This window comes from Aotus nancymaae, unplaced genomic scaffold (assembly GCF_030222135.1).
Source record: "Aotus nancymaae isolate 86718 unplaced genomic scaffold, 86718_ANA_hifiasm-v0.15.2.pri h1tg000009l, whole genome shotgun sequence".
NCBI lineage: Eukaryota > Metazoa > Chordata > Mammalia > Primates > Aotidae > Aotus > Aotus nancymaae.
The window spans coordinates 6,816,036-6,828,409 of NW_026988420.1; the positions used below are offsets into that span (position 1 = coordinate 6,816,036).

At 47.1% G+C, this 12,374-nt stretch overlaps 1 protein-coding gene and 1 pseudogene across 2 annotated transcripts in view; one reads left to right on the forward strand and one right to left on the reverse strand.

Annotated features, from left to right (window-relative positions):
• PSPC1 (paraspeckle component 1) overlaps positions 1 to 6,311 on the reverse strand; it is a 114,702-nt gene extending 108,391 nt beyond the window's left edge. The window contains exon 1 of one of the 2 annotated variants that reach the window (XR_001105626.2): positions 5,748 to 6,311. Coding sequence is in view for 1 of the 2 variants with exons in the window: in XM_012441988.2 (XP_012297411.1) it covers positions 5,748 to 6,113 (366 nt within the window). In the remaining variant the exon portion in view is untranslated. The remainder of the gene's footprint in view (positions 1 to 5,747) is intronic. The other variant, XM_012441988.2, reaches the window with a different exon arrangement.
• Positions 6,312 to 9,519: 3,208 nt separating this feature from the next.
• Positions 9,520 to 9,975, forward strand: LOC105710166 (proline-rich acidic protein 1-like; annotated as a pseudogene).
• The last annotated feature ends 2,399 nt before the right edge of the window (positions 9,976 to 12,374 follow it).

Below are 12,374 nucleotides of genomic sequence, written 5' to 3' on the forward strand. Positions count from 1 at the left end.
TCCTGACCTCATGATCCACCCGCCTCAGCCTCCCAAGTGCTGGGATTACAGGCATGAGCCATCACATCTGGCCAGACATACGTTCATTTCTATATGTCTAAAATTTTTCATAATTAAATGTTAGAGGGAGGTAGATAAAGGTAATCTGGTAAGGGCTGCAGAACTGAAGAGTGTTTCCAGAGGGCAACTCTTGTTCCGATTCTGTTAGATATATCCAAGACGTCACGTATTTTGTTTTTTCAGGGAAAACAAGAAATCTCAAACTTTTCATCAAGTAATTTTTAACTACTGGCAACCAATTCCATTCTTAATGCTGACTGGGTCAAATAAAATGTTTATGCTTTCAGGAATTTTCAATGCTATAAATAAATCCTTTTTCAAAGTTTATGGATTTTTTTTTTTTTCTTTTTGAGATACGAGTCTTCCTCTGTCGCCCAGGCTGGAATGCAGTGATGTGATCTTGGCTCACTGCAACCTCTGCCTCCTGAGTTCAAGAGAGTCTCTATGCCTTAGTCTCCCCAGTAGCTGGGATTACTAATTTTTATATTTTTAGTAGAGACAGGGTTTCACCATGTTGGCCAGGCTGGTCTTGATCTCCCAACCTCAGGTGATCCACCGACTTAGGCCCCTCAAAGTGCTGGGATTACAGGCATGAGCCACCACACCCGGCCACTTTTTCTGGTTTTAAATGGTGCTAAATCAGGGTTTCTCAACCTTAACACTATTGTTATTACAAGCCAGATAGTTCTTGTTATGACGGGCTGTCCCAGGCACTGTAGGCTGTTTAGCAGCATCTCTGGTCTCCACTCATCCCAATGCCAATAGAATCACTCCCCAGTTTTGGCAACTAAAAATGTCTTCAGAGATAGCCAAATAAATGTCCTCTGGAAAGCAAAAGCACCCTGCTGGAGACCCACTGCTCTAAATGTATACTGAAGTATCTGTAAAAGCAATTAAAAGTAAAATCGATTAAAATTACATAATTAGGGGCTGAGCATGGTGGCTCACACCTGTAATCCCAACACTCTGGGAGGCCAAGCCAGGAGGATTGCTTAAAACCAGGTGTTCAAGACCAGTCTGGGTAACACAGTGAGACCCCCATCTCTACAAAAAAAAATATAATGTTTTTGGCTGGGAGCGGTGGCTCATGCCTGTAATACCAGCACTTTAGCAGGCCGAAGCAGGAGAATCTCTTCAACTTGGGAGGCGGAGATTGCAGTGAGCAGAGATCACACCATTGCACTCCAGCGTGAGCAACAAGAGCAAAACTCCATTTCAAAAAAATAAATAAACTATGTAATCATTATGACAAACATCTTTACCTCATGCCTCAAAATAACTACAAGATATAACTATTATCAAGTAGTTACTATAGATCAGCCCTTATCCATTATAAAATATAGATACACGCATTATCTTTCAGTATCCTCACCAAGAATCTTACAAGTTAGGTTTTGTTTTACTATATCCATTTTACATATGGGGAGACAGCCCTATAAGAGGTTAAGTAACCTGCCCAAGATCACACTTCAAGTACTAATTTGAACCTATAAGGAATTCACAATCTCCATCAATACACCATTATCCCACCTTCCAATTGATTTTCCTGCTATCACCCTGCACAAATACTTAAAGCTATAGGATCTTTAATAGAAGAAATACATGAATTCACAAGAAACTAAATGACTACACCAAGACAGTGACTGCTCAAACTAAGGTCCAATGATTTCTATTTCAGGGTTCTTTCCAAATCACAAGAACATTTTTTCTCTCACTGTTTAGTTTACTAGCTGCTTAAAATTCCCCACTTATTCACTGGAAGAATATACAAGAAAAGAAAAAATAAAAATACAAAAACTCCCCATTCCAAAGGTACTAAGTTAATAAGTACAAGGAAATCCCAATACAAATTAGAAATGGGGTGAGAACCTGATGGGGCTCCTGGAAAAAAAAATTTGAAATAGAAAAAAAAAAAAGAGAAATACGCTTCAAGTCAATCAACACAAAGTTGATCCAAGATAAAAGCAAATTCGATAATACAAAGAAAAAAGAAAAAATGAAATAAAAAACTTGCAGTATATCCATACTGTAAAATACAAAATGCTTATTAAGGTCAGGTGCAGTGGCTCAGACTTGTAATCCCAGCACTTTGGGAGGATGAGGTGGGTGGATCACTTGAGGTCAGGAATTCAAGACTAACCTTGCCAACATGGTGAAATCCCATCTCTACTAAAAACACAAAAATCACCCCAGGGTGGTGGCATGCCTGTATTATCAGCTACTCAGAGGTTGAGACACAAGAATCGCTTGAATCTGGGAGGCAGGGCTGCAGTGAGCAGAGCATGCCACTGCACTCCAGCCTGGGTGAGAGTAAGTCTGGGGGGAAGGGGGAGGAAAGAGGCCAGGCACCATAGTTCACACCTGTGATCCCAGCACTTTGCAAGCCCAAGGCAGGCAGATCACCTGAGGTCAGGATTTCGAGACCAGCCTGGCCAACATGGTGAAACCCCATCTCTACTAAAAATATAAAAATTAGCTGGGCATGAAGGCAGACACCTGTAATTCCAGCTACTCCAGAGGCTGGTGCACAAGAATGGCTTGAAACCGGGAGGCGGAGGTTGCAGTGAGCCGAGATTGCGTCACTGCACTCCAGCCTGGGCAATAGAGCAAGACTCTGGCTCAAAAAAAAAAAAAAAAAGAGGCCGGGCCATGAGCACTTTGGAGGCCAAGGCAGGCGGATCACCTAAGGTCGGGAGTTCAAGATCAGCCTGACCAACACGGTGAAACCCTGTCTTTATAAAAAAAATAAAAATAAAAATAAAAAAATAACTTTTATAGCTGGGCACGGTGGCTCAAGCCTGTAATCCCAGCACTTTGGGAGGCCGAGGCGGGTGGATCACGAGGTCAAGAGATCGAGACCATCCTGGTCAACATGGTGAAACCCCATCTCTACTAAAAATACAAAAAATTAGCTGGGCATAGTGGCACGTGCCTGTAATCCCAGCTACTCAGGAGGCTGAGGCAGGAGAATTGCCTGAACCCAGGAGGCGGAGGTTTGCAGTGAGCCGAGATCGCGCCATTGCACTCCAGCCTGGGTAACAAGAGCGAAACTCCGTCTCAAATAAATAAATAAATAAATAAATAATAACTTTTATATAAAAACTTTCACCAAGAGGCGAGCTCTTTCTCTAATGTCCAAAAAATAAATAAATATATTTTAATGTTCAAAATGCAATAATTATTTCACTTGAATTTTAAGGAAATTTCCAGATTTCATTATTATTAATACCTTGTGAATATTTACCCTTCTCCTGAAGCCACTTACATGTTTAAGTGTTTGCTCTAAAAAATACAGTATCTTGGCAGGTCGCAGTGGCTGATGTCTGTAATCCCAGCACTTTGAGAGGCCAAGGCGGGCAGATCACAAGGTCAAGAGATCGAGACCATCCTGGCCAACATGGTGAAATCCCATCTCTACTAAAAATACAAAAATTGGCCAGACACGGTGGCTCACACCTGTCATCCTAGCACTTTGGGAGGCCGAGGCGGATGGATTACCTGAGCTCAGGAGTTCGAGATCAGCCTGGGGAACACGATGAAACCCCGTCTCTACTAAAAACACAAAAAAACTAGCCAGGCATGGCAGCATCTACCTGTAATCTCAGCTATTCGGGAAGCTGAGATAGGGGAATCACTTGAACCTAGGAGGCAGAGGTTGTTTGAGACAGACAGACTCTGTCTCAAAAAATAAAAATAAAAAAAATTAGCTGAGCGTGGTGGCATGTGCCTGTAGTAGCAGCTGCCCAGGAGGCTGAGGCAGTTGAATCGCTTGAACCCAGGAGGTGGAGACTGCAGTGAGCCAAGATCACACCACTGCACTCCAGCCTGGATAACAGAGCAAGACCCTGTCTCAAAAAACAAAAAAAGCATAAGCCTTCACTGTTTTGTTTCGAGACAGGATCTCGCTCTGTCGCCCAGGCTGCAGTGCAGTGACACGATCTCAGTTCACTGTAGCCTCTGCCTCCTGGGTTCAAGCAGTTCTCCTGCCTCAGCCTCCCAAGTAACTGGGACTATAGGCTTGTACCACCATGCCCAGCTAATTTTTCTAATTTTAGTAGAGACGGAGTTTCGCCATGTTGGCCAGTCTCGTTCAATTTTTTTTTTTTGAGACGGAGTCTGTCACCCAGGCTGGAGTGCATTGATGCTACCTCGGCTCACTGCAATCTCTGCCTCCTGAGTAGCTGGGATTACAGGCACCCACCACCACACCTGGCTAATTTTTGTATTTTCAGTAGAAATGGGGTTTCACCATCTTGGCCAGGCTGGTCTTGAACTCCTGACCTCGTGATCCATCCACCTCGGCCTCCCAAAGTGCCTGGGATTACAGTCGTGAGTCACCACCTTGCCCAGCTAAATTTCTTAAAAATATAAAGGAAGCGCTGGGAGTGGTGGCTCACACCTGTAATCCCAGCACTCTGGGAGGCTGAGGCGGGTGGATCACGAGGTCAGGAGTTCGAGATCCACCTGACCAACATGGTGAAACCCCGCCTCTACTAAAAACACAAAAATTAGCCGGGCATGGTGGCGTGCGCCTGTAATCCCAGCTACTTAGGAGGCAGGAGAATCGCTTGAACCCGGGAGGCAGAGGTTGCAATGAGCCCAGATCGCGCCGTTGTACTCCAGGCTGGGCAACAGAGCAAGACTCCATCTCAAAAAATAAATAAATAAATAAACAAATAAAGGAAGGAAGCACAATTTTTGCATAAATTATTGGAAAACTTTTCAAAGTTTGGATTAAAAGAGGGAAAGCTATATTACTATTATACTAGGACATGTATCAGTAATTTATGAAGTAGTACTGTGTATCATCTATCCTACCCCCTACAAAAATGTGGAAGTGTCCAGGATATTAGGTAGAAAAGCACTATCTTAGATACATTCAATTAAACACGGTCCCATTACTGCAGATTAAACAGTGTTACTTGAGTACCCAGTTCGGGCACCTAGGCAGTTTGAGGTAAATAGCAGGCTGTACTGAAGTGAGAAATAATGTGGGAGACCAAACCAGGAAGATCCCTCGTGCCCAGGAGTTCGGGACCAGCCTGGGCAACATAGCGAGACCCCATCTCTAGTAAAATAAATTTAATTAAAAAAAGAAAGAAAGTGGCCTATCCTGAAACGCATAAAGGTCTGGTTAAAGTCAAGGAGGGGATGGAGGGGATGGAGGGGATGTGAATAATTCTTTAAGAAGCAAGTCTAGGGGCTAGACCCTCACACCTAGAGATATGTCTGGTCTGACTCAAGCTTCCGTTCCAAATTCATATCCAATTCGTTTCTATTATTGCGGCACGATTTTTGCCTTGAAGAATTCTCACCCCAAAACGCTACCCGCCCCTGCCCCCGGGCCCTCTCGGTACCCCCGGGCAACAGGGAATACGGGAGCGCTCGCTACCTGGGGCAGGGTGCACTGTGCCCAATCCAGCGCACAGCGGCAGGCCTGCAGCCACCGCAAAGCCCGGTCGGCGCACGGCAGAAAACGGCGGCCACCGAGAGCGCAGGAAATCCCGGGACCGCGACCTCGAAACCAAAGGCGAAGGCGCCGAGCTGGGGAAGCGGCCAACCCTGCACAAGGCGCTCGATGAGGCCGAGCAGCGCCACGGTTGCCACAGGTCGCGGCCACGGCCCCGCGACCTCACCGCCACCCCGACAGTCCTTTTGTTCCCTCGCGCCGGCGGCCCGACACTCACCAGGCGGATGAAGCCGAAGCCACGGTCCCGGTTGATGAAGACTTCGCTGGGCTCGCCATAGCGCTCGAAGAGCCTCTTGAAGTCTTCCTCCGTGATGTCTGTGGGCAGGTTTCCCACGAAGAGGCGGCAGCGCTGCGTGTACGTCTTCTCTCCCGGCTTGAGGAAACTCTTGATGTCGATGGTGAACCCCATCTCCTCGTCCGGGTGGTCCTCCGAGGGCGCGGGTGCGGGTGGTGCCTGCTCCCCGGCCAGCGCGAGCGCCATGGCGGCCGCCGGCTCGCTCTCGCCCGCCGCGGACTCCAGGGCGCGAAGGCGGGCCGGATTTTTCTCAATGCGCACTTGCTTCAGGTTTCCTCTTAACATCATCTTAGTGAGTTCGCCTCGGACACCAGATACAGGCCTAGATCTATATATAGTGCGTATGTCTATATATATGTATACGTCTCTACATAAGCCTCTAGCAACAAAATATTGACAGTCAAGAGACCGCTTGGTAGGCGAGCCGGCAACCCGTCCTCCCCGAACTCAAGCCCGCAACCGCTGCACATTCAAAATGGCGCTGCCCCAAACTGCAGTTGGAAGAAGAGACGCCGGTGCAAGTCCCGCCCCTCCGCCAAAGCCGGCGCCGGAGCGACGCGCCTGCGCATTCCCGGCACCAATGGACCGTTGACTCGGGCAGCGCATGCGCACAACGTTGCGCGTGCAATCGCCAGACCTCCTGGGAGGGGTGATGCCCCTTCCCATCCTGCTAGAGTATCACAGTGCTGTTGGCCACAGTCTTGGGACAAATTATGTGATGTGTGCAGCAGTGTGTGAAGATACAGTGACTTGGGTACCAACATCCTTACCCTTTTAGATATCAAGCTCAACTTTCAATGATTGCAGAAGAGTAAAAACTTGCATATTTTGAACGTAGCATTCAATAACAAGATATCTCCCAGTAACTTTTAAAAGCCTTTATTTCTGTTTCAAGACCAAGATTTTTCTATTTCTTAAACATTACAATTCTTTTTTTTTAAGACGGGGTTTCACCATGTTGGTCTGGCTGGTCTTGAACTCCCGACCTCAGGTGATCCGCCTGCCTTGGCCTCCAAAGTGCTTGGATTACAGGAGTGAGCCACCGCGCCCGGCAAACATTACAATTCTATAAAATAATTGTGCTGTTGATTATTGGCCTCAGAGGACTTCGTGAAATTGCTTATAAAATCAGTATAATCAGGCTGGGCATGGTGGCTCACGCCTGTAATCCCAGCACTTGGGGAGGCCAAGGTGAGAGGATCACCTGAGATTGGGAGTTCGAGACCAGCCTGACCAACATGGAGAATCCCCATCTCTACTAAAAATACAAAAATTAGCTGAATGTGGTGGCGGGTGCCTGTAGTCTCAACTACTTTGGAGACTGAGGCAAGAGAATCACTTGAACTCGGGAGGCAGAGGTTGCGGTGAGCTGAGATCGAGCCATTGCACTCCAGCCTGGGCAACAAGAGCGAAACTCCATCTTAAAAAAAAAAAATTCGAGCCGGGCGCGGTGGCTCACGCCTGTAATCCCAGCACTTTGGGAGGCCGAAGCGGGTGGATCACGAGGTCAAGAGATCGAGACCATTCCGGTCAACATGGTGAAACCCCGTCTCTACTAAAAATACAAAAAAAATTAGCTGGGCATGGTGGCACAGCCTGTAGTCCCAGCTACTCGGGAGGCTGAGGTAGGAGAATTGCTTGAACCCAGGAGGCGGAGGTTGCGGTGAGCCGAGATCGCGCCATTGCACTCCAGCCTGGGTAACAAGAGCGAAACTCCGTCTCAAAAAAAAAAAAATTCAGTATAATCAGACCATGGGCTCTTACTGGCCATAGTCTTCTGACAAGGGTCAACAAACTTTTTCTGTAAAGGCCCAGATAGCCAGTATTTCAGATTTGCAGACCACATTCTGTCACAACTACTCAACTCTATGCTCCTGGTACATCATGACTCCTCGATGAATGCTGAAAAGAAATGAACTCAGTCACTATGCAAAACAGTTCAGCAGTATCTCATGAAGATCGACATTTGTGGGCCAGGTGCAGTGGCTCACACCTGTAATCCCAGCACTTTGGGAACCCGAGGCGGGTGGATCACAAGGTACGGAGATCGAGACCATCCTGGCCAACATGGTGAAACCCTGTCTCTAAAAAAAAAAAAAAAAAAAAAAAAAATGGACATTTGCTAGTCTTTAGCAATCCCATTCCTAAGTGTTTATCCAAGTGAAATGAAAACTTGTGTTCCCACAAAAATCTGTATGCAAATGTTTATAGGGGCTTTATTTGTCCTCAAAACAAAAACAAACAATTAAAATGTCCTTCCACCAGTGGATGGATAAATAGTGGTACATTCATGTAACAGAATCCTACTCAGCAATAGAAAGGAATAAACTACGGATATAAGCAATGCTGTGACTCAAAAGGTTATATACTGTGTATATAACATTCTGGAAAAGGCAAAACTATTGCTGAAGAACACAGATTGGTGGTTCCCTGGGACTGGGGGTGGAGGGGAGTTAACCTCCTGGGGACACTCAGAAGCTTTTAGAAAGATGGAAATCTTGATTGTGGTGACTACACAATTGTATGCTTTTGTCGAAACTCAGTCGAACTGTGCACTAAAAGGATGAATGTTGGCTGGGCGCAGAGGTTCACACCTGTAATCTCAGCACTTTGGAAGGCCAAGGCAGGTGGATCACCTGACATCAGAAGTTCAAGACCAGCCTGCGCAACATGGTGAAGCTCCATCTCTACTAAAAATACAAAAAATTAGCTTGGCGTGGTGTTGGGTGCCTGTAATCTCAGCTACTTGGGAAGCTGAGGCATGAGAATCTCTTGAACCTGGGAGGCAGAAGTTGCAGTGAGCCGAGATTGTGCCACTGTGCTCCAGCCTGGACAACAGAGCCAGACTCTGTTTCAGGAAAAAAAAAAAAAAGAGAGAGAGAGAGTTTCTACATCGTATGTTTCCAATTGTTCATCATTTATGCTCTCCTTGAATCCCTGAGCCACAGTAATGCGTCTTCTGTCCCCCACCATTTCGTTCTCTGAACCCTTCCTTGTCATAGTCAGCAGCAACATCCTTCACTTTGCCAGACCCCATAGTCAAATCTCAGATCTTCCTCCAGTCAACCTTTTAGCAGCATTTGACATTTGTAGATCTGTGCCTTCATTTATTCAACTATAAAGTGGGCATAATGCCTACTTCACAGAGTTATTGTGCATATTAAATGCTTAATTAAGGCTGGCCTCAGTGGATCATACCTGTAATCTCAGCAATTTGGGAAGCAGAGGCAGGTGGATCACTTGAGATCAGGAGTTCAAGACCAGCCTGACCAATATAGTGAAACCAGATCTCTACTAAAAATACAAGAATTAGCTGGGTGTGGTGGCAGGTGCCTGTCATCTCAGCTGCTCGGGAGGCTGAGGTAGGAGAATTGCACCACTGCACTCCAGCCTGGGCTTCGCAGTGAGATTCTTTCTCTAATAAATAGATAAATGCTTAATTAAAATACTTAGAAAATGTTCTGCCATCATAAATATTAGTCAGTGTAGCCAGGTGCAGTGGTTCACACCTGTAATCTCAGCACTTTGGAAGGCAGAGGTGGGTAGATCACTTGAGGTCAGGAGTTCAGGACCAGCCTGGCCAACATGGTCAAACCCCATCTCTACTAAAAATACAAAAATTAAGGAGGGTCTGGTCCAGGTGCCAGATACTGGGAATGGCAACTGCAGCTCCCTGAGCACTCTCTTCGCAGAGATGGGGATCCCAGACACGAGGAGGCTTCTCGTGGTCACCAGTCTTTTGGCTGTGCTGTTGTGGGGGGCGGGTGCGGCCCTAACATGCAAGGTCCCTATCAAGGTCCAAGTCAAACACCAGACCTCAGAGCAGGATGCAGCAAAGGTCTGGGGTGCCTGTGTGGTGCAGCCAACAGAGAAGGACAACTAGCTGGTGGGGGTGCTCCCCGTCCAGAAGCCGAAGCTCTTGACTGCTAAGGAGAAGCCACCAGGCACCACCGCCTGGGTGGAGACCAAGGACATCCTGGGCCATGTCCTGAGCCCCCAGCAGGGTCCTGAACCCAGCGTTGACAGCCTGTACCACCCTCCACCTAAGGAGGACCAGGGCGAGGAGGGGCCCTGGTTGTGGGTGATGCCAAATCACCAGGTGCTCCAGGGACCAGAGGAGGATCAAGACCTCCTCTACCACCCTGAGTAGGGCTCCAGGGGGCATCACTGTCCCCTCCCTGTTCCAAGGCCCAGGCTGTTGGGACTGGGACCCTTCGTACCCACCCCCCAGCTAGACAAATAAACCCCTGCAGGCCAAACACGGTGACTCATGCCAGTAATCCCAGCACTTTGGGAGGCCAAGGCCAGCAGATCACCTGAGGTTAGGAGTTCGAGACCAGCCTGGGCAACATAGTGAAACCCCATCTGTACTAAAAGTACAAAAATTAGCCAGTTGTGGTCATGGGCATCTGTAATCCCAGTTATTTGGGAAGCTGAGGCAGGAGAATCACTTGAGCCCAGGAGGCAGAGGTTGCATTGAGCTGAGATCACGCCACTGCATGCCAGTCTGGGTAACAAAGCAAGACTAAATAAATAATAAAAATCAACCGGGAGTGGTGGCAGTTACCTGTGATGGCTCATGCCTGTAATCCCAGCACTTTGAGAGGCCAAGGTGGATGGATCACAAGGTCAGGAGTTTGAGACCAGCCTGGCCAACATGGTGAAACCCCATCTCTACTAAAAATAAAAATTAGCCTGGCATGGTGGCATGCATCTGTAATCCCAGCTACTCGGGAGGCTGAGGCAGGAGAATTGCTTGAACCCAGTAGGTGGAGGTTGCAGTGAGCCGAGACCATGCCATTGCACTCCAACCTGGGTAACAAGAGCAAGACTCCATCTCAAAAAAAAAAAAAAAAAGAAGTTGAAGCCTGGGCAAGGTGGCTTAAGGCTGGGCGCCTTGGCTCATGCCTGTAATCTCAGCACTTTCGGAGGCTGAGACAGGTGGGTTATCTGAAGTCAGGAGTTTAAGACCAGTATGGCCAGCATGGTGAAACCCCATCTCTACTAAAAATACAAAAAGTTAGACAGGCAGTAATGGTGTGCGCCTGTAATCCCAGCTACTCGGGAGGCTGAATCGCTTGAGTCTGGGAGGCCAAGGTTGCGGTGAGCTGAGATTGTGCCACTGCACTCCAGTGAGTTCACTCCAGTGACACCCTGTCTCAAATAAAAAAAAAAAGAAAAAGAAGTTGAGCTAGGATGTGAATTGTTAAATAAAATGTATGGGAAGCAACCTAGCATGGTGGCTCATGCCTGTAATCCCAGCACTTTGGGAGGCCAACACAGGTGGATCACTTGAAGTCAGGAGTTCAAGACCAGCCTGGCCAGCATGGTGAAACCTGGTCTCTACTAAAATACAAAAATTACCCAGGTGTGGTGGCAGACGCCTGTAATCCCAGCTACTGGGGAGGCTGAGCCAGGAGAGTCGCTTGAAACTACGAGGCAGAGGCTGCAGTCAGCCAAGATCACACCACTGCACTCCAGCCTGGACAACAAAGTGAGACTTCATCTCAAAAAATAAATCAATAAAAAATAAAAATAAAATCACTAGTCAGAGTTGCCCCCTACTTACTTTACATCTATACTGGGTGCCGAGCATCTCAAATATAAGATGTTCAGACCAAGACTGTCGGTGATCTCCTCACAGACCTTGCCACGCCCAGTCCTTACTGTTTCATGAATGGCACTGCCATTCATCCACATCCACAGCCATCAAACTAGAGGTCTTACTGTACTCCTGTTCTTACTACAGCAACAATATCCAATCAGCAAATCCTGTTGGCTCTGCTTTCAAAATATATCCTGAACACAAACACTTTAAATCAACTCATCATCTGAGAACTACTAATCATTATCTAGTAACTACTGGAGTAGTCTCCTAATTATCTGCTTGCTTCCCCTCTCACCCTGCTAACATCCATTCTTTTTCTTTTTGTCTTGATTATTATTTTTTTTTTTTTTTGAGACCGAGTCTCACTCTTGTTACCCAGGCTGGAGTGCAATGGCGCGATCTCGGCTCACCGCAACCTCTGCCTCCTGGGTTCAGGCAATTCTCCTGCCTCAGCCTCCTGAGTAGCTGGGATTACAGGCACGCGCCACCGTGCCCAGCTAATTTTTTGTATTTTTAGTAGAGACGGGGTTTCACCATGTTGACCAGGATGGTCTCGATCTCTTGACCTCGTGATTCACCCGCCTCGGCCTCCCAAAGTGCTGGGATTACAGGCTTGAGCCACTGCGCCCGGCCCTTGTCTTGATTATTTTTATAAATTTTTCCCAGAGAAGTATTAACATCTATTCCCTAGAGAGCAGAGATGTATTTTATTTTATCACATAATAATGATTATTATTATTTTTTATTTTTTATAAAGACGGGGTTTCACTGTGTTGGTCAGGCTGGTCTTGAACTCCCGACCTCAGGTGATCCGCTCGCCTTGGCCTCCAAAGTGCTTAGATTACAGGAGTGAGCCACCACACCCGGCCAATAATTATTTTTTTAGACAGGATCTCCCTATGTCACTCCAGGCTGGAGTGTAGTGGTACCATCACAACTCA